General features: G+C 38.5%; 1 protein-coding gene across 5 annotated transcripts; it reads right to left on the bottom strand.

The window, feature by feature from the left end:
• Nucleotides 1–1556: 1556 nt before the first annotated feature.
• Nucleotides 1557–26250, bottom strand: SECISBP2 (SECIS binding protein 2). 5 transcript variants are annotated; one of them, XM_027670970.1, is made up of 18 exons: nt 26197–26250; nt 24990–25135; nt 22863–23055; nt 20743–20872; nt 20210–20364; nt 19012–19099; nt 17109–17233; nt 16404–16562; nt 13595–13696; nt 12627–12746; nt 11331–11463; nt 8640–8809; nt 7724–7862; nt 7136–7265; nt 5202–5422; nt 4338–4492; nt 3705–3906; nt 1557–3045 (listed from the first exon to the last, which is right to left on the bottom strand). In XM_027670970.1, exons 1-18 carry the CDS (start codon nt 26236–26238, stop codon nt 2936–2938), a joined length of 2520 nt encoding a protein of 839 aa, XP_027526771.1. In that variant the 5' UTR covers nt 26239–26250; the 3' UTR covers nt 1557–2935. The 5 variants fall into 5 exon arrangements, with proteins under 5 accessions (XP_027526771.1, XP_027526773.1, XP_027526772.1 ...); XM_027670972.1 differs by having other exon boundaries at nt 16404–16559; XM_027670971.1 differs by having other exon boundaries at nt 20743–20869.

Genomic DNA, 26250 nt, shown 5'->3' with positions numbered 1-26250 from the left:
AGTGAATTCACTCCTTGTTTTGCTCTGCTTGTGTGCAAAGCTTTTGCTTTCCCCGTTAAACTTTATCTCAACCCATGAGTTTTCTAACTTTTACCCTTCCACTTCTCTCCCAGATCCCCCAGTGAGTGACTGAGAGGCTGTGTGGTGCTTGGCTGGGGTTAAACCATGACAGTAATAAAATTTCTGTACCAAATAAAGAAGTTCTGAGTAATGCTTAAAATAGTCACAGATTACCAAGTATCCCAGTGTAAGCAGACTCTTTAGTTTTTGCAAATTCTTCTTCTATATTTGAGATAACTGTGGTAGCTTAAAGAAATTCTACGCTGAATGAATTCGAAGACTGTTCCTAGTGATCAACTGCAGCTTGAAAATATGAGAACCCACACAATCCACAGCGAAACTGTTTTACTGCATTGCTTTTCATCCTTCTGCATCTAATAAACACAAATCTGAGATATAATTTAAGTTTTCTGTATTATCATCTCAGCAGTTTTCAACGGCTGGAAGCAAATAAGATGCCAGCTGATAACCAGCCCATGGGGACAGCTGCTCCTAGCAATACCAGAAAGCTTCACACTTACCCCTAAGTTATCCCCTAGCTGCTAAGATCTAAATTAGATTGTCTCCCACATTTAGGAAAGCATTCTCCTCACGCTAAGACTTGAATAACCCTTTTTCTTTTTTTTCCAATACCAGACCGCATGCTAGGTGAAGATTCTTGTGTATTCCCTGTTTTTCTTAACCATTTTCCCCATTTTTCACGTTGGCAGTCATAAATTAAAGCTAATGCAGGCAACTGACACTAATGTTCAGAGATAATTTTTTCCCCATTTTGTGTTCCCGGGACAACTATAAATAGACTTCTCCTTGAATTGCCTCTCCTCCATTTGTTCAACAGATTTGGAGCAGGCAAGTTTAGTTCTGTGGTGCTGAGTGGGAAGGTAAAGCTTTGTAAGACTGAGGTCAGAATTAAGAGATGACATAGCTAGCCTTTGCTTTGTTTCAGCAGCAAATTACTGCCAAGTAGTAAGAAAACTGCTGGATTTTTTTGCTTAGCTCAATTTGTGAAAAAAACATCTGTGTAACAGGATTAGTGAACACAGCTGTGACACTTCATAGTGAATTTTTTTGCTACTCTCTGAGAACAGGAAGTAACTCCCTCAGATTTTGAACAAGCTGTAGTATTTCCAAAGTGACTTTTTATGTTCTTCTACAGTAAGACAAAGTAGAAAACACGGTCAAAAAACCAATTTCTTCACCAACTGGTCCCCATTCCATGCAATGACCAGGTTTAGCAGTTTCAGAGTTTTAGGTGTATATCAGAGTGGCACAAGTATAAATGCATGAATCACAGCTTACCTCTGGATCAAGGATGCATGCTGGCCAAAACCATCTTTTGTCACTGGAACCTTTCACCCCTGATTTCCATTTAAGCTTACAAGAAACTAATACAAAAAGATCATCATAACTAATGACCAACTGAGCATTTCAGCAGAAGGCTGTTGATGTTCTTCCTCAAAACCGACAGTTCAAGCATCATCACCAGAAGAGTTTACTTAAGACACAACCATTCTTTATAGAATCAATATATTGTAACAGATTTTACACAATTTACATTCTACAAAATTGTTTGCGTTTCAAAATTATTTAAAGTTTTTGTATCACTTCTATCATCACAAGGCAGCTACTTCCCAGAGTATTGCACTACAAATGTTCAGTGTGGTGAAGCACTTACAGACACACTTCAGGGATGCTGGCAGCAGCACACATGGCATCTGTGTCACCTTCCAGAAGAGCTGACAGAAGTTACATGTCCATCCCTCCAATTACTTCCTTTAGGCTTGTCCTCTTACATCTACAACTTGCACACAACAGTATTTATACAGGCCACTCCCACTAAGATGCTCCATCACTACTGTAAGCGCATTTTGTTTTTAAAATTTTATTTCCTCTAGTATACAAACTTTATTTCTTATAAGATATAAATTTTCCCTATTTAGATACAAACTGAGATTGCTGAAAAACTCTTAACATTATATATATATATATATATATATATATACCAGCACAACCCCAAATTGAAGGAATGAGGAGTCTCAGGAAGGAGAAGGTACAGACAGGATAGCAGGCTGGCACATTTGCTGTCCTTCAGTATGCTCTAACTTAAAAGCAGGATCTATGATAAACTAGTCTCAGCAGCAACAGAAACATCAAATTTATAAAATGTCTGAACAGAGCATATTTACTTCAGGAATTTCAGACCTTTGTAGTCTGTGCTCTCTCCTTTACACCTGATGCGTGAGCCCAAAGGAACAAGATAGCACACAGAAGAGCTAACTGGGAACTTTGTCATCATGCCCTTCCTTAATTAGTTTCACTCAAGCTGCCTGCCCCAAATTAATTTCTTGCTGACTTGAAGGAAGTGACATTGATGCCAGCCTGTCCATCTGAGCAGGCTTATTTATTTAGAAGAAAAACAACTAAGGAGAAACCCACAATCAAGTAACAGCTGAAGTTCTTTAAACAAGAGTTAAAAGTAAAGGATAACTCCCCTCAAGCCCCAACCTTGTGGCTCAAGGAATCGCTTCCCAAAGAAAGTGATTTTTCCATCAGATTCTTTTGGTATACTGTATCACCACAAAAAAAAAAAATAAAAAAAAAAAAATCAATGCTAGTCCATTAAAGTATGCCAAGCCATTTCAAGTGGTTTGGGGCTACAAGAATTTGCTGTTGCATCTGCTATAGTAATCAGCCAAACACATAGAACATAAAAAACATTAACCAGTGCCTCACGTGCTCCAGTGTATATTTTGCTTAATGGGATTCAGAACACTTTACTTGGCTAAATTCAGATAGTTCTTAGAATTCTATTATTTTGCTACCTTTTTCCTAGGGATCTAACAGAAAAAAAAAATAAAAGCCCAACAGAATGGATTTACTGATGCTCTTCCAAATTCACTATCCCCATGTCAGCAGCTGCACTCTTTTCCAACTCCAGTGCATATGGGTTGTATTCTTCTTCAAGTTTTCTCTTCCAGACTTTAACTAGGGGATATTGGAAAACAAAACAAACAGAAAACCAAACAGACAAGAAAACAAACAAAAAAAACCAACAAACATGTTACCATATAATGTTTGAGGAAAAACTTAAAATGAAAAGTCCAAATTGATTCTCTACTCCCTCTTCAAAATAAGTGCTGAGATAAACTGGCACCCAGGCATGCTGGCATTTATACCATGCAACATCAGCAGATGCATGAAAGAATAGTTTAGCAGTGGTGGGATCCACTCTGAAGGTGGTTCCAACCTCAGGAAAGTGTTTCCAGAAGTGAAACACTTGTGGACAGGAAGATGCATCTCAAACAGGGTCACTACAACCACAGTTAGAGAGTATGCACTTCTAGAAGGAATTCCAAGAGGATTTTTTAACAAATAGAAATATAATACAGAGCTCTGTTAAACCTCCTTGAACAAAGCAATGAGTACTGCCTGCCATCAATGGATTTCAGAGAGGAATTTTCTCTTAGCAATTCCTCAGCAAGAGCTGACCTCAGATTTATAAAACCATGGGGAAAATAATAGAAAAGAATCTCCCCCCCTCCCCCAGCTTAATAACGATTAGTGTCAGGTGTCATTTGAAAACTGCAGGATTGAAGAGCACCATGAATGAAAATGGAACAAAAAACAAATCAGTAAATACTCACTGTAATTTGGTACATCCTCATCAGAGTCCTTGGAAGATGGTTTACCAGTTTCTGATAAGCCATTTTTTTCAGGTTCAAGTGTTGAGATGCTGGGTTGGGTTTCTTGTAGTCCTCCTTTAGCTGCTTCTTCTAAAGCTGCTATCATGTCTTTGTAGGCCTTCCTGGCCTCTGTTGTCAGCTGTACCATTCTGTGAAAATGGTCCTACAGCAATATAAAATATTAGCAGAGTTCAAATCATACAGAAAGTGTTAACATCTCCTTGAAAATCTGTAGTGAATATTCCTTATTGAGAACACGTATGTTCACACATAAAAGCTGAGCAGCTAAGTACGTACGAAGACATGAAAAACACATCATTTATAAGCATTTATAAAAACACCAGTTCTCTTGGAAAAAAAAACCAAACAAACAACTTGAGAGAGAGATTAAGAGGATGTTGGAAAGATATGGCAAAAGTATATATTTTTTTTAAACAGTGCTGGCCAGCTGTTTCTTTTTGTATATGAGGAAGAACATGCAAAAGCAAAAGAAAACAAACAAAACCTTAAAAAAAATCAGACTATTTTCATCTCCCAGGTAAAAAAAAAAAAATACAGCTCAACAAAAACATGAACTGACCCATTTCTGCTTACCTGAGCCCCATCATAGCTGAAAATCCCCACCACACTCACAGGCACTGCTTTGTTCACGCAGCGGCCCAGGGCCTTGCGGTTCAGGGCGAAAACAAAGGGGATGTTCTGCTCACAGGCACAGTCGATAATGTTGTGCAGAGTCTCATCCAGCCCACCTGCAGCAGACAATACAGTCAAGCTGACTGGAACTAAAGAACCGTACTGTTGAAACGTGGCACGAAATATCCCGAGGTCACGGGGTCCATTCTGAAATTACACTTCACAGGAAAAAAATGCAGGGATCTCAATAGCAGCGTTGGATCTCCATTTTTAGAGGAGAACTTGGGGTTTTTTTTCTTAGTTCTTAGTTAGCACTATCCTTAGACTGCTACTATTCCATATTTTGCTATATATGTAGTACAGTCTAATCTAGCATCAAAAAAAGACCCACCTGCTAAGTAGTTATTTCAATGATAACATATACAATAACTAAATTAATCCCAATAATTACAACAACTTTTAAGCAAACTATCACTGACAATTTATTGTCACCCTGTGGCCTACAAGAAACTGATACAGTAGGAACCTTTGGATCTTCTCAGCCGTGCCAGTGCAATCTTTTGTGCAGCAGCACTGCCAAACAGGAACTAGAGAGGCCTTAGCCTCAGATAAATTCTCCCATCCCAGCCAGCCTTGACTCAGCTCACACTTCAGCTGCACAGGAGCAAACAATGTGAACAAGGCAGGCAACTTTATACAGCAGGATTTCAAAGGCTACTCAAATAAATCCCTGCAATAACAACTGCCAGTACACCGTCTGCTCTTTTACATTTCTTTTATTTAACATATATATATATATATTTTTTTTTTTAAGAACTTATTTACCCTTTGACTGAATCTTTTCACAGTTAGGAGAGATGATGACACACTTCAGCTTCTTCAGCTTCAGGTGTTTCAGAACTTCTCTAAGACCCATAACAAGCCTGCGTTTTATCTTGGCCTTTACTGGGTCTTTCTGATACAAGCGATCTTGGAAACGAACCAGTTCTTTTAAAAGATCTGTCACACAACTGTCAACTTCTTTACTAAGCACCTGGCTGCAGTAACTGAAAGAAAGGATCAATCAAATGTTAAATCCCCTAAAATTGTAACACATGTAATATATAAATATGTAATATGTTAAATATGTAAAATATAAATTGTAACTTCTATTCTATGTCTTTGCTTTTTTTTTCCTATTTCCACTCCAAACACACTTACTATATACATGAAAACAAAAATTTACTTAAGATTCTTTTCAGTTTCTGAGAACTTAAGAGGAGGAAGTTTTGTTACTTGTGTTATCTGGCTCCCCCATCAAACTACACTAAAAATACACACATGTACAATAAAACTACATATATTTTTATACCAGTAGATAGAGGTGTGCAAATCTTTTTCTACTGAAGCATTTTTCTGAGGGCATTTATTTTGACACAACCAGGGTATAAAATTCTAACTTATTTCTGCAAATTCAAGGCTACATGTAACAAACATGGAAAACTGGATCAAATTCCTCTTCCCTACGTTTGTGTCTGTCACCCAACTTCACTTATCACTCTACAGCTTTGTGTTGTTCATAACAAAAGCATAGAAACTGATGTACTCCATCCTTCTAGTACTCTCTAGGAAAGATCAGAGTTATAAATTATTTCCCCACACCCCATGTTTTACACAAAGAATTTTTCAGTGAAGAAGAGTATCGAAGAGAAAAACTAAAGATATATCAACTGCACAGCCAACTGAAAGATGGCAAGTGGCAAATTCACATAAGATTATGAGAAGAGATCATGACATCTATCCTGGATCTTAGAGACACAATTATTTCAGAATTTTTTTTAAGTTACGAGAGTTTTTATTTAATATTTCCTGTTGATTTCAGTAAGTCTTGAAGACAGATCTACTAAAACCACTAAAAATCTAATCTAGAGACAGAAAATAATCTAAACTGAATGCTCTACATCCTGTAATAGCTAAGACTGAGTTGTGCTGTACATATTCAATCCAAACAGTGCTCTTAGTAAAACATTGTTTCATAGACACAAATTAAGTAACTGTTATGGCAATTATAAGTTAAATTAGAGCCAACCCAGGCTGCATCACTATTAACCCCTACTATTAGATGCAGTGGTGCCTTTGTGAGAGGAGAACTAGAAGTTAAAAAGCTGATTTCCTCAAGTAACTGTTTTAAGCTGTCATGACTGGATCTCTGACCTCTTCACAAACAGTAATGACTGTTTCTTCTTTTACAAAGAAACGTATACGTGGCATGTCACACAAAACTAGAAGTGTTTATACATAATAAGTCATAAATATTCCTTTTATTTCTCTGCCTAGCCACAACATGAAAACGTTGTCTGGTTAGTCACATTCTTTACATTTTTGCCATTTGATCTGGCAGTATGAAACAACACTACTTTCTAAAAATAGTATTTAAGAAATAAAGTAGTGCACCTTACTACTTAAGCTGTTACTCCATTATTTAAAATAAAGTACTTACACCTTAACAGAAGCTTCTTTTTCTCCCTTAGCCTTTAACGATTTTCTAGTATTTTTGTTCTTTCAAGGAACATACATTTTCAAGTGAGAATTACAATGCTTTTCTCTGCATATCATTTCTTTGTGTGTCAGCTTAGAGAAAAACTGAAAGAAAATAATTTTAGAGCCTTCAGTCTGAACTCCAGTTAGTGTTGCAGAGAACCCAACTGAACTACCTTGTTTCAGAAATGCCATATTGGTGGTACTGTGCAAAATCAGACATCAACACAACCCATACTTACTCTCTAAAATTCCTGCTGTGGATTTTTGGAAGATTGGTGGTTAGCTGCTTTGAAGTCATAGAACCTTCTTTACATTCCTTGGTCCCTGTGTTCTCCAGAAATCCTTCAGCAACTTGCATTACAGGAAGAGCTGTCAAGTAAATGAAGATATTTCAATGAAAAAACAGATCAACAGCATTATGAAGAGATTAATCTGTCAAATATATATGGAGGAATCACAGTTTCAGCATTACAACAGTCTGTGATAGTGGGGAAAAGGGTCAAGCATTTTTTTTATTTCAGTAGGTTTTTTTTCTCATTTCAAACTCCATTAATTGCCAGAGGCACGTGGGAACTCTCATTACAACATATCATAAGGCCAACAGGTGGAGAAGTGTGAAACTGTAATCAGAGTCCCTGTTACCCAACTACACTGACTATGAGCTTTGACCCACTTTGAAGTCAAGATAAGTCTGAGATGAATCTTAGAAAATTCTGAGGTTACAGCTTTCATTTGGTAGTATTTGGTACAAATTTTCAAAAGTACTAGATGTGCTCACTCTCAAATTTTCAGCTATGTACTGTATTACAGCTTCTCTTGAAAGATACCTGCTTGACTATCCTGTAGCAGTGTCTCGTTTTCAGTAATATTTTCTGCAGACTGACAAACATTGTCTTCATCTTTTGGTGCTGCTTTCTGTTCTAAGAGGTGCTGTTGCTTTCTTTGTTCTCTTTCTTTCAGAATGATCTAAAAGGATGTATCAAAACCAAATCAATTCAAAGTCACACAGATAACAAAGCATTACTCTTACCACATATTTACATACAGGCTGTTAGTAAAGAGGTTCATCACTGGCATTTATGGTTTACAACTTTATTTTCTCTATTTGCACACAAAAAGAAGGGAAGATAGTTCCTAAATTTACACAGAAAAGGACTTTTACCTTGATTATCAGTGTAAGGGTGGAGAAAATATTTACTAGGGATAAACTATAAGGGCAGAACTAAAGTTAAAAAAATATCCACTGTATAGACAGGAAACAACATGAATGGGCAAAGAGAGAAGATACAAGAGAAATCACCAGATAGACCTAAACCTAGTTGCTGCAGAATCAGCTGAAGTTCTGGCTTGGAAGAGCACAGAAACATCAAACACTGCCTCTGTTTGATCCATTCTCCCCAGTCCTGAAAATAAGTATATATTTGCCAAAACAAGTTAATATTTCTTTGCATGTCCCCCTGTACCAATGATGTGTGGACACTTTCGTAGTGGCACTCTTCAGCTACCAGTTGATTTAAGTGAGAAAGTGTGTTTTTGGGGAGTTTGTATATGCCGTTAGCAAGGCCACCCTCTTCTCCCTCAAGCCCCACCCCTTTCTGAAACCAAGAAAAGCTAAAACTGAACTCAGATAAGTGGACACTGAGATGCAGATCTCCATGGGAGAGGGCTTAACAGACTCTCAAAGTAACACTGAACTTACATTACCCCATATTTTTTACTAATTAAGGTAAAAAATATGCAGACCTTTTTAAGAGGTGTTGGTCTCTTTGCTTTAGGTACTTCTCTCTGTTTCCCTTTCTTTACCAAGGGAGCACTGGAATCCAGAGGGTTATGAGGCATCTTTCCTTGGTTCAACCGGTTACTTTTGGTGGCTGTAGAAGGTTCCTTTGAAAGCAGTGGTATGGCACCACCAACTGAGATTAAAGAAAAAAAAAAAATCTGCATCAGGCAACTGTAACAAATACCTAAACTAGAATCCAACTTCAAGTTTAGGACTGGCATACGCATTTCAAATTTGTGTTGTGTCACTATTAAGAATATTTACAGGCAATCCAGTGTCATGAAACTTTAAAAAGATACTCCTCCCAGAAGACTGATGTGTCCTTTACTTTTATTATATCCCTGGAATCACAGGCTCAGTCCCTGAACTCTCAAAAGCAGAACTTGACAAAACACTGCAGTCCAGGCTACCTTCAACATCATGCCATGCTGGTTTGGTAAACCTTCAGGAATCTCCATGTTTCATAGTAATGGCATTTCCTCCTCCACAGATTCTGTACTGTGTTAAGATAAATACTGGGTAGCAGTATTATAGATTTTAGACTTACTTGCTGTAAATAATCTTGAGCACTTACACATACCCTTTGTTACACCTTATGCTGAAGTTGGATGAAGTTCATTTGCATGTGGGTAAAGAGTAATGCAAAGCTACAGCTGTGTCTCTTTTGCTTAACCCACACAGCTCCCAGAATATGTCTACTTCACTTTTATTTTTTCAGAGGGTTTAGAGCACAGAAGCTTTAAATGACTGCACAAATGACTAAACCTGGATCTTCCAAACCACAGCCTCACACCCTAAAAACTACTCTCCCTCACTATCAGCAGGAATTCCTGTATCCTGTGACAGTGCTTTGTCAAACTTCAGTTTCCTGCAATATAAACCAGTTTACATTAGCAAGTCAATTAAGAGGATGAGGTAAGTGTCAGTGGAACGAGCCTGACACCTTTGTGACTCAGGCAACCTCTCTGCCCTAAAAAACACCCAAATATTCTGGCAGCTTGTCTTAAGTCATCTTCATTCCACAGTATTTATATGCTGATCCTCCAACACCACAGGCAGTACTACCATGAGCAGATTACTTCACAGAACTGCTACACTGCAACTTCTCTTTTTTGGCTCTGTATCAAAGGCAAATGACAAGAATGTGCAGCATAGGTGACCACAATAATTGAAGCTGGATTTGAGGAAATACATAAGCATACATCCAGCAGATATGTGATATTTCCTTCACTGAGTACATTATCATTTCAAGTTCACAGTTCTCAGGCTCCTGAATTTGATGGCTTTCACAGATATTATTTATGACATGAGGTAGTAGGTGGAATTAAGAAAAAAAACCTGTCTGTGGTCACACTCCTTGCCCTTCTTGTTCACTGTCCTCTTCTGATTACAGAGTTCAGCACAATGCCACTCCACAAAATAAAGTTGTATTTTGGTACCCACCAATTTAATGGGTGCACTGAACATATAAAAAAGTATAAAGCTAAAGTAACATCTGCCTTATACTTCCAGGATACAAACATGACACATCAATTTCTCTTCTGCAACAGATTCAGATACAGGAAATTTATTATTAGAAAACAGGTATTTCGACCCATACCTTTGTGCTCCACCATCTATCTACTCATCAATCCAAACAGTGTATAACTTTATTGAAAAAAACCTGGTTATTAGCAGCTCTGTGGCACTGAGTCTGAGTTACTCAAATGGACAAAAAAAAAAAAAAACAAACCAAGATCAACTGCAAACAAAAAAAAAAGTATTCAAGAAGCATATTACAAGTTCTTTCACTTAGTGAAGGAAAATCTCATCAATGCTTGATATTTTGAGCTTCTTAATGTGATAGCTTTTAAATGAGCTTTTAAATAAGTATTGCAAGATGAAGTCTCCTGTGATTAGGTTTTTTCTGAAATAATTTCTAAAAGAATGCTTTGCTGCAAAAAGGAGAGAAATTTCATCATCATCAAATTCTAGCAAAAATCATGGTTCCTTTTGAGAAATATACTATACCAGCATCACCAAGATTAGATTTGGACCTATAACAAAAAAAGACTGGGCTATTTTTTTCTGCTTCCTGGTTTTGCTTCCAGAAGGACTGAAAGATTCTCTCCATTACCAAAACCTGGCATTTTGTTAACATAAATTATTTCACAGTTATCAGGTATGTCAGAACATACGTGGGCTGCCTGACCCCCAAATAACACTGCCTGTGCTTGCAAAGGAGCTTTTTCACTCAAGTTACAGCTCTAGGATTTCTCGGATCAGAGATTAAGAAAGCCTTTGTTACTGTATAGCCCCTTCCTGCAGGTTCAGATCAGAACAGTAACACACAAGGCAGAGCAAAACCCTCCAGGAACATTGGTATTTCTGTCAAAGCAACATTTCAAACATGTCTCATATTTATACAAGGTATTCTTTTATAAAACACTGTCCTGAAAATTTTTCTTTTCACAAGTCTTCCTCCAAACAATTCAGATTGCCATGCTTTTTTTATTTTTTTTCTTTTTAAGAACCTTCATTTTCTCTTGTATCTGGTGAACTCTGCTCCTGCCTGGATACTGAGAGATTACTACAGATCAGAAATCTGACTACATTTAATGTCTGAATACTTAAAAACCAACCAGAGTTGAAAGAAATTTCACAGTAACAAATACCTGAAAACACCACAGGTTTAGAAGACTGTTTCAACTTCTCTGTTTGCTGCTTCTGCTCCAAGACTGCCAGCATGCCACCCAAATCCAACTGCACAGGAACTTGACTCTTCTTACCACTGCTCCTGGATGTTTCCTAAACGAGTTCAGTATCAATTAGTAATGCTCTCCATTTCAGAATGCAAAGACTGTTATTTTGTACAGTGTATATACACGCTGATATCTTTATCCACAATGCTTTTGAATTTTAACTTGATTCAATGATCTTTAAATACACATCAATTTCAGTGTCAAAAATATAAAAAAAATCAAGAACAATTCTGAATAGGTACTGCAACAAAGCATAAAAGTATAAAGCCTTCAATAAAAAGGTGTTTTATGTCAGGCTCCCACTTTGGTCAGACTGCCATCTACCTCTCAAAAAGATAAAAGGCTTATCAGAATTTAAGGTTTCGTTAACAGTACAGAAAAACTACTCTGAGTCTTCCAGGGTATGTGATTGCAACATAAATAAATCATTATCTTCAATGTCTTATTAAAGAGAGAGGTCATTATCTTTGCACCACCTCCTAATAAGCACTGATCTGCCTGCTTTGAAGAGAAGGCAAAAGCTGTGTTTCATATTTAATGATTCAGAATATACAAAGGTTACATACAAATGAACAGTCTATAGCAAAGACTATGAAAGAGTAAATTACCACAGCAAAATATGCTAAGGAAGCAACTATCAGATATTGTACTTTCAGAAGCCTTATCCTGGAGGATCAATTCATTATAGTTCCTGTTACAACAAGGTTACAGAATGTGACCTTCTAAGTCTTAATCTGGGATCTCACCTTGCACCAGAGCTGTGCCAGAACCTACTCACCAATATGGAACTACTTAGTGGCCTCACTGATACTCCCCATTTCTCCTCCTTGCCCCAAGATAATGGGATCTCTTTGCCTCCTTGTCTTACTCTGTCAGAACCTCTTTTAATAGGTTCCCAGCTCCTTAAGACAATCAGTTTGGACTGGAATTTATGGCACAATCAAGTAAGACAGGTGAAAGAAAAATTCCTGATATCCAGAAAAATCACAGACATCAATGAAAAGTTTGTATTTTTCCCTGAACTCTGGATCACAAACTGGGCATTAGCAATTACTACCACTAACTGCTTCTGATCAAGAAAACCTTGTCACTCATCTCAAAGTACAAATACAATCCCAGATGAGCTTGGTCTTAGCCTTATATTTAAGGAGGTTAATTTCCTTCGTCATTTTGAGCTGTAAACTTCTCTTCAAACATGAATTCATTTACCTGCACTTTCTTTCTTTCTAACACAGAAGATGAAGCTTGCTTCCCTGACAGTCCATCCACCTTGGGAGTTTCATCCAGTGAGGGAGACTGAGCATCACAAGACTCTTCAGGGATATGGATCTTTGAAATTTAGAGAACAAAAGTGTGACAGGTGGGTAAAGAAAACATTTAAAAACACACTTAAAGACACATGGAAAAGATGATATTAAATTCAAATGGAACACAGGCAGTGGGACTGAGTGCACCCTCAGCGAGTCTGTGAAGGACACCAAGCTGAGCAGTACAACTTTCAGCCTGGAAAAGAGAAGGCCCTATGTGGCCTTCTAGAAATGTGATTTATCAGCCACCACGCTACTTAATCACACTTGAATTTACATGCCCCCCACCCCTCCCAGATTTGGAAGAAAAAACTTGCAAGGCAGCTACATCTTCAAGTCTTTGTTACAGAAGTATGAATGGCCTAATGATCACGTCTCCACAGTGAGCTTTGAGAGGTTATATCCCACTTATGTCTACAAAGCTAAGGGGTTGCTTTCATCTGAGGTACACATCTGTATAGCACTTTTTTTTTATAACAAATCTTTTTGGAGCAATTACTGTGCCTTTTGTTACTCACTCATCCCTGTCAATGCAATTTACTGCCTCACACAAAGCAAACAATGTGGTTTGGGGTTTTTTTAAAACCACTAATAATCACAGGGAAGCAAAGCCAAGGACAAAAATTTTTAGCAGCAAAACTAATTTCAAAGAAACAAAAACCTGGAATTTCACCTTTGTTATTTATGTTATTTGTTTGGCAAGAAAAGTCATATTTTCAATCCTTGTGGTTTATGTTTAGGATTCATTCCCCTATTGAATGAATTTCCAAATTCTTGGGATTTATTTCACTCATGTGAAGAAAACCCCCCAAAAAACATCTTGGATTCATAATTGACGTTTGATTTGCATAATGGTGCAAGATTACTTACTTCAGACTGCTTTCTGAGTGCAGGAGTAAAGGATGACTTCTGAGATCCTACCCTGTTTCTCCTATCAGAAGCAGCTGTCAGATCAGGAAACTCCTCAACATCCTAAACAAATCAATCAAAAGATGATTTTGTAAGATGATAACTATCAAGTCCATATTTTCAAAACTGATTTTCCTACATTCAGATGATTTTCTCCCTGCTTATCAAACGTTCATCATAATTTGTTTCATGCTACAAAAAATTCAGAAGCCAAGTTGTAGTGCCACCAACTATGATGAGTTCTACAGTGGTTATGTCTTCTATGCAGCAGCTAATTCAGGGCTGAAAGAGCTTTTAAGAGAAATGCTCCCAACAGCAGCTTGTTATTGCTATCAGCTGATACAAATAATTAGAGGTAAATGACTCCTAAATGAGTGTTCTTCGAATTATTTAACAGCTTTGCAAACAACTTCCCTCTTCTTCCAGTACAGTCTCCAGCTGTGCAAGTCTGCCTTAAACACGTGAGTGGTGAAGAACAAAAAGGGCAGTATGTAACAGAGTACTAGAGCATGGAAATAAACATATAAATCACTCAAATGATTATGGTGGCTTACACAGAAGAGTAAATTTTATTAGTAGAGGATACATTATGCAGAACCTGGATTAACCAAGTGCAGACAGGCTGGAGCTTGCTCTACACTGGGCACTTTACATCCACTATCTCAGTCACAATGATCCTGATCCACCAGTTTGGTTTTCATTCAACTGTTCCTCCTCCCACTTTCTGAAAGGCCTTTTTAGCTGTGATACAATACTACTGAACACACCAACACCTTTTCTGCCTGAAAGGCTTCATTTAAACACCCCAAGCCAGGAAGCTTTAGCACAAGGATTGACACACCTCAACCAATGAAATGGTTTTAAAGAAGCTTGGAAGGAAGCCAAAACTGTAAGAAAAATATTTCAAAAACACACTCTTCCACATCTGCAACCACACATAGTACCTTCAGATTTAAACAGCCCCCACTAGAATAAAATTTTATTTCACTCTGTCCAATTGCTTCTTAAATGCAAATCAATTTCTGGCATTTGCAACACCCTGTAGCAAAATGAATAATTCAAATCTAGCACTTGGTGAGATGTTACACCTCCCTATATTTGCTCTTAACTCATCACCTGTAAGAACCAGAGGACATCAAACAAAATTTCCTTTTTATTTTCTTGTCAGTGTCAGATTCCCAGTTAGCCATACTGAAAAGTCCTAGTTTATTCAGTCTTGCCTCCCACAGAAACTGCTTCATACCTTTGATTCTTTTTGGAGCCCTCTGTCTGTCTTTTTTAGTTCAAATGTGTATTTTTTTTTAAGGAGTAAGAGGAACATAAGAAAACAAAATCCACACTGTATTCAGGTCAGACATGCCCTGAAATTCTGTGCTGTCATAATCCATTTTCCTTTTTATTTCCTAATGATTCCCAGCACTGTTTGCTTGTTTGACCACTACTACTGGCACTACCCTAACAGCAGCTTCAACATTTTATTCTTCAAGGAAAGTATCTAGCTCAGGGCTTATCACTATGTGTGGAAAAACAGGATTACCTTCCCCAAGTGTATCCATTTATGCTCATTACCAGTGTCTATAAATGACTGACTTGCATAAACTAGTAAGCAATCCAACATACTGCTCTGGTGAGTTGCTGCACATAGCAGAACCTTCTCAGACCTCCTGGGTGCCCACAAGCTCCATGTGTATGATCCTTTCCTGTTTTATTAGTTCAAGAGCACCATTCAAGCATCTCACCCATTTTTCAAACTGATGAGGAGACAAGCATTCCCAGCAAACCAGGAGGGCCTGAAAACTTTCCCCCACTGCCAAAACACGGATTTCAGTGCAATGTGTGTGTCCTGTTTCATGATTCTATGCCATTTTTTTCCAGTTTTGTCTTCATTAGCCCCAATACCCTTTTACTCTTTTCCAGGACTTCTGCCATTCACAGGTCAGGCACTGTGTGGCAGCATAGAGCAAAAATAAGAAAGAACCTGCTGGTCTTTGCCTCTAATCCTAATTCTGTAACAAAGAGGTCTTTTAACAGTCATTTCTTGTGCCATTTCAGGACAAGGAATCACACAATGGAACTGGGTAGACAGAGTTCTGTTTCACGTGCCAAGTTAAAACATACGGAACAGAAGATAGCCAGGAAGGTTTCTTTATGCTGTTATTTCATGCTGTACAATATTAGGCCTTCAATGAAGCACTGTTAAACCACAGACCATATAACAATTCCCTAATGTGGGAGAGTCCAATGCTTTTGCAGTACTCATACACAAAAGTATCAAAATACTAATATGCATATTACAGATAGATGAATTCGGAAAGAAACTGGAATTAGCAGCCAGAAATGTAAGCAGTGTCAGCTGTGTTACACAGAAATTGCTTCCAGATGTGAGAGAGTCACAACTGTAATACTGGAACCACATCTTTTAAAACTGTGGCACACTGTAGTACTCACTATGTTCCCCATCCCCTGTGCAACAGTTGCTTCAGAATATTTTTAATTTAAGAAATTTGACTTTTGTTATCTGTTATGCATCACTCCAAACTTGCTAAGTCTCCTCTGCACTCCTCTGTGCTCACTGAATATGTGGCAACTGAAAAAGTACAACTGTTTCCTACCAGTAACCTCTGACAAACACCGCTGCTGAAATAAACCTGTACCAATATCCCCGACAAAAGGGTTTTGAACTTAAATTTGTGCAAAGCTGTGTTATCATCTTGTCTTCTAATACTCTCACACACTTAAAAGAACAGTAATAAAAACCTCTTCACTGTACCTCAATCTTCGGTGGTTCCTGTATTGTAGTAGATTCACTCTGGGGTCTCTCCACATCAGTGGATGACTTTGTTTTTTTCTTCTTTTTCTTCTTTTTTTTCTTCTTTTCTGAACCTTCTTCAGGCTCAGTTTCACTAGCATCATTTTTTGTTTCTGACTGCTGAAAAAACAGTCATGAGGCACAACCTTTAGAAATTAATTTTTTTTTCAGTATCACCTACCAAAATAAATGCAACTGACTATACTTACACAACAAAAGGGTATTTTAATCAATCCAGGCTAGGGCATTAAGTGGACAAAGAAAAATTCAAGATCTCTTAGAAAGTCGGAGCTACTGTAAGAATTCCTCATTTAAAGCACATTGCATTGTTATCAGAACACATGAGGACTACTGAGATTTCATTAGGAAATATCAAGCCAAATAAGGCAAGAGTTCCATGTTTCGTGTCTCAATCTGAGGGTCAGGAAATTGAAAAAAATGCAGTCTAAAAGGTGAAAGTTTTTGTTCAGTAGAACTGTGGTTTTGACATTTTGTGATTCTTTTCCACTACAAGAAAAATTCTAATAAGAACCAAGTGCCTTTGTACTATCTCTTAAAAGCTACATTGGAAATGGACAATGCACAGAACCTAGGAAAAAAAAAAGCCAGTAAAGAGACCCAATCACAGTTACAGAAATTAGCCGAGAGCAGAGAATTCTCAAGTACCTTTGGTTCACTATCCTCCTTCCCTTTGCCTCTGGAAAGACCTTCAGATGCTGGTGATGAAATAATTTTCTTTGGGGGCTGTGAAAGTACCCCGGCCCAAGACACACGTGGCTGAGCAGAGCCATCTGCAGGTGCTTCAGGGAATGCCATTGGAAAAAAAAAAAGATACACAAAGATGTCTCAAAAATATTTCTCAAATATTCAAAACAAAAAGGACCATTAATGAATTAATCAAGGCCTGGAAAATACAGCAGAGCCATATTCCTCCTGAGGAAAGACTGAAACAAGACGCTCACACGTCATTTCTCCAGAAAGCTTTCCTGAATTGCAACTAATCCATATACTTTCCAACACTATATACAGAATCACAATTAAATAATATTTGGAAATCTATCGTACTAACTACACTGTACTTCATGTGTTTCAGTGTACAAGAATGTAACCCACCACCAACTCAGAGATATCAATGTTCTGAAAGGACTCAGACACAATCAATTCTGTAAATATTCCTAACACACAAGGAATACAGAACACAATCTGAACTTTTCTGAAGAATAAGAAAAACTGAGCAATTAAACAGCACAATGAGTTTAGAAGGTGGCAAGGTTTTGGTAGCAGGGGGAGGCTGCAGGGAGCCTCTGTGAGGGGACGGACACTGCCAGCCACAGACAGCTCCAAAACAGGCCCACTGCCAGCCCCAGTAGAGCCCATCAGCCATGCTGGTGGTGCCTGTGTGAGAACATGTTAATGGAAGAGTAAAAAACACTGTGCAGGTGTTGGGAGGAGGAATAAGATAAGAAAAACTGCGAGAGCAGCAACCCCGCCGACAGCAAGGTCAGTGCAGGAGGAGGGGGAGGAGGTGCCTCAGGTGCTGAAGCAGAAATTCCCCTGTCCCGTGGTGCAGACCATAGGGAGGCAGCTGTGGCCCCACAGAGGAAGAAATGGCAAGAGAGTGGGCCCTGTGTCCCCATGTCACTCGGTGTTAGGAAGAAGAAAGGGTGGGGGAAAAGTGTTTTAAGCTTTGTTTTTGCTTCTCACCGTCTGACCCCATTTTTAATTGGTAATAAATTAATCTTTACCAAGTTGAGTCTGTTTTGCTTGTGGTCAGCGTCTGGCAAGCAACCTCCCTGCCCTAATCTTGGTCCACAAGCTTTTTTATCTTACCTTCTCCTCCCATCCTGTCGAGGAGAGAGAGTCAGAGAGCAGCTGGGTGGGAGTCTGCCTGCCTGCCAAGGTCAACCCACCAGACACTGCTACTTTATTCTCAGGGACAGGACAATTTCTCAGGAATTGAGAATAGTGTGTGACAAAAAAAAAAAATAACATTACCACACAACTTTAAAGTTTCTGAAATACCTTTATCTTTAGAGGGCCCTTCAAGACATGCCAGTAGATTAACCTGTCCTTTCTGAATCCTTACCGAAGCCAATAGGAAGATAAGGACTAAACTGTCCAGACCAGTGCACATCTTTGTATACACAGAAATCCAGTGAGAGGCACTTAAGACAACCCAATACTTAATGCAACTGATGCCTCCAAGACAGAGTCTTGATGAACAGAACCTTCTTCACACAATTCTGCTGGGGGCAGATTGCCTGGAAAGCTGCCTGGGGAAAAAGGGCCTGGGGGTGCTGGCTAAATGATTCCACAATTCTATAATCCCAGCTGATGAAATCTATGAGAAGCAATGAGCAGTAAGTGGTCATCTCATTTGAAAGAAAGTGATACAACTTAATTTGTTTGGGCTTTTTTTTTCTGTTGTAATAAACTCGCTCTTTAATTCTTTTTTTTTTTTTTTTTGCTATACACATCCACAGCTCCTCAGAACACTTTAGTTTTCCAAACTGATGAGATGCAAGCAGTAAAAAATACAGGCAAATAATTTTGCATTTGGAGCACTTACCTCTACCATCAAATGAAGAGGGAATGAAATTGGTTTCTGTTCCATCTAAAGTTTTTGACAAAGCTTTGCTTTCTGCAGAAGTATCTTCCTGTAAAACAAGTAGTCAGGTATCATTCAAGTAGGATTAAAATCACTAACCTAAACAAAGCTAAACACAAAAAAACCCCACCATAAATTAAAAAATCCTCAACCCATCCACAGACAAAGGTGTAGGAAATTTTGTAGCCTTTTGTTGATCATTTCAACCCTACAGCATTACAAAATATAAGCAGATGTCTCTTCACTGGTGTGAAGAGATGCCTTCTTACGTTTTACAAAAGCACTCAAACATGATCTAACAACAAACAATAAAATATTTTAATGTTTTTAGCATACTTGAAAAAAAGTCCATCATCAAACTCAAATAAGTAATGAAAAAGGAAACTCAAGTGATATCAGAAAGGTCTTTTTTCCATCACAGGCAGTTTTCTACTCAGAAGCACTGGAAATATTATTCCTTTTGGATCCTTCAAAATTATTAATTGTTTATCACTGCTGAAAACTCTGATTCAATATGTATGACATACTGTTGAATACAGCAGTATTTTATTTACTAAATAAAGGAAGCAAGGAAATCAAGAAGAACAAAGTTAAATCCTTACATCTCAACAATGTTTTTTCACCTTCTGGAATTCAGTTTCTTATTTTTATCCTTTAGCACAAAGCAATTAAGTACAACACCGCAGATTTGTTTTGTTTTCTTAAATCTGTTACTTACTGGGTAAGTAAGTGATCCAGGTGAAAGAGAAAACAATAAGATCCTAAGAAATATATATTTAGGAATATATGTGGTCTGTACAGGCAATCTAGAAGTCTAGACTACAGCAGTACCAATCTACATTCTAAGGGTACCTGGCTTTCCTCTACCTACTGGCAGCACAGACAAAGAAAAGGTGAGAGACAGCAAGCACTGACATCACCACCTACAAAAAGAACCTTACAGCCTCTAGCTCTGAAACTCCTTGCTTGCAAGGTACTTAACTAGCTCTTAAACTACCATACTGAACACAAAATACCTGCATTCAGAAACACTTGCACTTCGGACAAGTTTTATTTTTACAAGTTCTGCAACATGAAAGCATTGGCTATCCTTTGTATTCAGCAAAAGAGACACCTGAGGTTGACTAAGGCATGTAGTGTTACTTCCCACTGAACTTACTGGTGCACTTTTGTGCTGTACATTCAGTGTTTCACTGCTTCCCAAACTCTGTGACATGTGGAAATCCAGAATGCTAGCTTCAAATGTGGGTACAGGAAGAGACTCTGGTTTTGGAGTTTGAGTTGACTTCTTGTTTGTAGTTTTATTGAACCTGTCTGAATAAAGCAAGTAAAGTCTGAGTAATTAAACTTGCTTGTGATTATTTCTAGGTACGTTTTGTAGTACACTATTGCTACACACACTCATATTAAATTAAAAAACCTAGCAATTATAACCAATATATACACAATACTGACTCAACAAGCAACTGTAAATTCAGAGGCTTGTTTTGGAAATTTTTTGAATCAGTTTATGGTAATTTGTTCAATCAGCAAAAGATCTAAGTCACCCTTCTCCAAAACAGTCACACAGGAAAGGTACCTTTTTCTGTAACTATTCTAGGTTTAGAGACATGATCTCAAACTGCAGGCTAGAGCACAGACAATCATTTTACATCTATCTCACGAACTTATAACCAAAAGACACGTTTGTACCTGGCTTCATGGAATCTCTGCTGCATGCAGGAGTTGGGAATGAAGTCCTGTTCATAATTCTGACTGAAGAGTCACTTCCATCATGCCTTTTCTTGTCCGATTTTTTCTCACTTTCTTTTGATCTCCTCTGCTGCAAGTATTTGTGACATGTTTAGATGATTTTACTTGAACTTCGTAAAGTTAGCAAGTCTGCCTCGAGTTACAGTTAACCACTTCTCCATCTGGAGCCTGACCACCAAATTAATACAGCATAGTTAGTATACCATTACCACAAATAACCAATAAAAATAGGAACAGCCAGTTAGAGATGTGTTATTTAATTTCATCTATCTTGTTAACTGTGCCATTTTTAGCACTTATTTATAGCTCATGCAAGATGGGTAACTCCATATGCTTCTACCCAACTACACTTTTAAGACCCCAATAATCAGAGCATTTTCAATAATTTAAAATTGTTTGGTATTAAATCAGCCAATCTGATTTTCTAAAACTTAGTTTCTTCTAGAACAGGGTTAAAATCTTAAAAGCATACTGATCTTTTGACTAAATCACATATTACAGGCAAAACTTATGAGACTGATGTCCCAACATCCAAAAATCTCAGAGCAGACAAAGTAGTTAGAAAAGACACATCTATATGATCCCTGCAAAGGACACACATTCACCTATACTGTACAGTCATGAAAGCCTTGTGATTCCTCCAGGAATCACAGTTTGGCAGAGCTGGGTGTAGGAATTAGTACGGCAAGCAAGGAATACACACATCTATGCAAACTATACTATACCAATCCAGACAAGTGGTTTAACCTTCTGATTACAGGATGCTGGACTAAATTCAAAGTAGGTCTGGCAGCAAAATTATATTTTCGAGTGGGAGGACAAGGCACTTCTTGATCTCCAAAGCTAAATTGTTAAAGCTCTGGGAGACGTGACCAAATTAATGCAAAGCTGCAAAGATCAATCATTTCTCTTAAGTTCACAAAAAAATAAATGACAGGGAACAATGACAAAGACTGTCAAACAGCACACAGCTTAGCCCAAGCCACTACAAGATCACAGAACTCCTCACAGAAACTTAATGAAGTTTCTTCATGTTACATCCCCTAATGCTGAGCTCATCATCTCCCCACACAGCTTCAGTGCCTAATTTTTCTCTCAACAAGAACACTAACAATTTTAGGTGTCCAGATTTTGTATCTTATGTCTAGTAATGCATGCTTAGGACCTAATCTTACAACTTTTCTACACAGGTTTGACCACAGTGAAGTTACCAGGTCTCTGCCTGGGGAGTAAGGCAAACCAGAAGGATGTGACTGGAGAACAGCTTACATGAAACAACATATTACTGGTGGAAACAACAGCAGCCCTAAAAATCTAAGAGACACAATGTCTAACCACAGAGGGAAATGGGTAGATAATACATTATAACCCTTTATATTTTGAGGAGTTTGTCTATTTTTTGTTGGAAAATATTATCCAAGTTTCAGGAAATTTATCCCCAAACAGGCATACACAAAAAATGGTGGAAGATGTCTACTGAACAGCTGTTTTACTTTTCATTGACAGAGTACTGTTCTAACATTAATCTTTCTTCCACTTCCACAGTACCACAAGTTCCTACTCTCTTTTAGATTGTCTTGTACCTGTAGTAATTCCTAAAAATCATTCAACAACAGGTGGTCTTATCACTTAGCAGTCACACAGCTGATTACAGACAGCAGGTCTCTCTTAACTCAGGTTCATGGAAGCTGCCACTAGACTCAAAAATAGCCCTTCCCCTCTTCTCCCAAGCCCAAACAGTGAACAATGGAAAGCACAGTTCCCATATGAATGGCCTTCTTTTTTCCCCTAGATGCTGCTTGCTGAGGAAAAAAAAAAACAAAAGAATTAAACTTCTCTCATGTTCCAGAAACGCTGCATGAAAAACTGTATTAATCTGAAGTGTAGAATTCCAGGAACTTTTGATAATCTGAATGTGGGCACATTACACTACTATCCACTTTAAATGCCATTCATGATCACTACAAGAGCGATGATTCACTTTAAAAAGAGGAACCACACATTTATAAAGTCAATTTAAGACAAGAATACTCACTTTTAAAAAACACGTATTTGCTCACCTTTGAAAGACTCTTATTTTCTTGTCTGATTGGATATGTTTGCTCAGAAGATTCACTGACTATTCCTGAACCATTATAGTGGGTTGAGTTCTTAGAATGATATTGTGAGCCAGCTACTGGATAGGCATTTGCCACAACATCAGGTGGGTAAGAGGAGCTGGAGTATTCACGGAATGCAGAATCTCCCAGACCACTGTGTGATGGACATTGAGAAAGAAATTAAAGTCATCCTGGTGCAGGTCTTCAGCATCTACTTGTTGCCTAGACAAACACATCATTCCTTGGCTAAAGAATTTGTTTAACCTTGGCTAAAGAATATAATTTAAAGTCTAAAGAGTTTGTTTAACAAGAAAGCTCTATTTCAAAAGAAAACTATTCCATGTTATTTCACTTAAGCATTTACTCACTGCTACACATCTCTTTAAAAATAATAAATTTTGTCTTGTGAAAACATGCAGTTGAGCAAATGTATTAAAGTACAGAAGTTATCAATTTCCACGTTTCAAAGCAAGTCTGCTTTGAGGTTATAGTTCTCATGTGCCTGTTTCAGGGTACCAAGATTCTTCATATTTATTTTCAGTAGGCTTTTTCTTGTGAAACAAACCAAAAGCACAGTGTAATGACAGGACATGAGTCACACAGTTGACTGCAAAAATATAAACGTTAAAACCTATCTTAGAATGCCATAATAACAAAGTAGGAGTATATCACTTTATGGAGTACAAAACATGTTTGAAATATGACGTAGACTTGTAAGATAATAATTAACCGACCTGCATTTAACCACAACAATTTATGAAAACACAACATCTGGGGCATGCCTCTTCCCTTCAAACATATGCTCAAAAGTTCCCTTTCACTTTCCATCCACACTTAGTCCAGAAAATATATACTGAGTCCAGATTTGATTAGGGAAAATGGAAATTTCTGAGGTTAAGAAAGCTGCATTTAGTTTTTAAAGCTGTTCACTATGAAGTGGCCAGCCTTGGAATTCTGGGTAGATAATGACAGAGAAACTTTCCCATCAGAACAGAAGACTTCAGATAACACATTTCATACTGAGTGTTGCAATTCTGATATACTGTAGTCAAAACAATGCTTATAATCAATTTATACAGAGAATAAACGTTAAATAAGACTCAAAAATATAGCTATGTCCCAGCTCCAACAAGGCAAAACATTCATCAGAATACTGCTGCTGGTTTTTTGTTGTTTTTTTTAATATGACTTGATTTAATGCTAATGCTGTGGTTTTCCCCTAATGCATACATCAGGCCATACTCACCTCAACATTATATCTATATCACAAATGAAAATAGGTTGAAAATACTGACATTTCCTGTAGGATAAAATGAAGGCCTACAATGACCATGTTTACTAAGGCTGTACTTGTAAGGACACACCAATAACTTTGTAGTAATTGGATAACTAATCCAATGCTTGGGGTCCTGAGAAGCAATGAGGGAACTCTGTAACACCATCAGATTCTTACAAGACTCAATTATTTCCCACCTTACTATGTAGCCTTTTTTCCAGTTTGCTCTGGATTTAAAAATACTTTTGTAAGTCTGTGTCTTTTCTTAGGCCCTAATTGAAAAAAAAAAAACCACAACAAAACCAAAAGGCAAACCAAACAAAAAACCCCAAGACTTTTAGAAACCCATAGCACTCTTACTAAAACTGCCTTTCTGGGGATGCATAGGTTGTGGAGAGGAGATCCAGGCAAGGCCCCATATATTAAATGCATTACAGCATGAGAAGCCTTCTTGAAGACCCCTTCTCTTCCTTTTATACAACTATATCTAGCCCAGCTCGGTGATAATGCAACCTTTCTTTCACCCAAGTACTGGATTCAGCTCCTTCCAAAGCACAAACGAGCCACATCAATCACTGGAGACCACCACATCCTCCTTAATGCTCTGTAACCACACAGGCCTTTGGGAGCAAGATACCAGACACACGCCCAAAGAACACTGATGTAAAAGCCTAAATCATGAAGACAATGCAGAAGCACTTCCACAGTTAGACTATTAACGTTATTGGAGCCTTGACTTCCGAGGAGTATTCAAAGTCCAAAACCAGAAGGTTAAAATCCCCCAAGAAATAAGATTCAGAAAATATACATACTTATCCAAAGATGGTTCCTGAACAAATGGGTAGCATGTAGTTAAGTACCTAGGAAAGACACATGCTTCTGAGGGTTCTGACCATGCCACAGTTACCGCCGCATGTTTTGGAACAAATGGTTTGACCTCTGCTGACAACTTGATGCCCTGAGAAACAAAACGGGTTTTGGCTACATGCATTTGGAGATTAATGTTATAAGTGAAAAATACTCAGTCTTGTGACCTTAAGTGTCATTGGAAAGTGTTAGTTTGCTCTCTTCTAACAAAACATGCAAAACAATAAACTCAACAAAAAGAAATGGAAGAAGAGGGTGAAAAAACCCCCAAGGAATTCTAAAGAAAAATGTGACCACTCTGAAAAGTTATTTAATACCTTCACTTATCGTGAAACACTCACACAGGTCAGTTACATAAAGGACAGAAGCTTGCTTAAGATAAGATGCAGTAAATGCAAATATGCAAATTCTTACTTCATATTTGAACAGTACAAGCTAAAATTCATAAATATACTCGCATTACTGCTAATCAAACTCCGGAAGTATGTAACAATCATGTCTTAGTGCACAACTGTACTTTAAGGCAGCCTGCCTAAAACGAACACTGCATTACACAGCCTTCTTGTTTCTGGCACAACACAGATTTATTAAGGCAAGTCTTCCATTTGTTCTGAATTACCATCGGGCTAAACTGGGTATGTATATGTGGAAGGACAACGACATGAGACTCGAGGTATTGACTGCCGTGTCATCAAAACAAGCAGGGCGCAGCTGTGCCCGCAGGCTGCTGTCTAAGACCTCCGAGCCTGACCGGGGTGCACAACGCCGCTGTCACCGCTTAGAGCCTGGGCACCCATCTTTAGAGCGACTGGGATGGCGACCTGCCCTTGCAGCACTCCCCAGCCCGAACAAGAAGAGCTTCCCACACTTAAACTCACTGGAAGTTACGCCTGGGGGTTCCCCATCCCAAGCGGTGGGAAGCGACTCGCTGTGCTCCAACCTAAGCGACCCCTCCCCCCGGTTCTGCCCTTCCAGAAGGACTCTTCTCCCTGTTCTGAACCAAAGGCTGATCCGAGGAGCCGCGGGAGGCACCCTGCCCGGGGAGGCGCACGGGCGGCCGGCGGGACAGACCCCGGGGCAGGGAGCGGCAGGCGAGCGCCGGGAAGAGCCGGGGGGGGAGCAGGAGACTGCGGGCGCCGCCGCCGCCCTTACCTCGCCGCCGCGGCCCGAGCGCGGCCGCCTCTCGGCCGACATGGCGGGGCCCGG

The sequence above is a fragment of the Neopelma chrysocephalum genome, unplaced genomic scaffold (assembly GCF_003984885.1).
Source record: "Neopelma chrysocephalum unplaced genomic scaffold, ASM398488v2 Primary Assembly neopelma1_97017, whole genome shotgun sequence".
Taxonomy (NCBI): domain Eukaryota; kingdom Metazoa; phylum Chordata; class Aves; order Passeriformes; family Pipridae; genus Neopelma; species Neopelma chrysocephalum.
The sequence above is the reverse complement of the archived record's forward strand: the minus strand, read 5'-3'. Positions and strand labels throughout refer to the sequence as shown.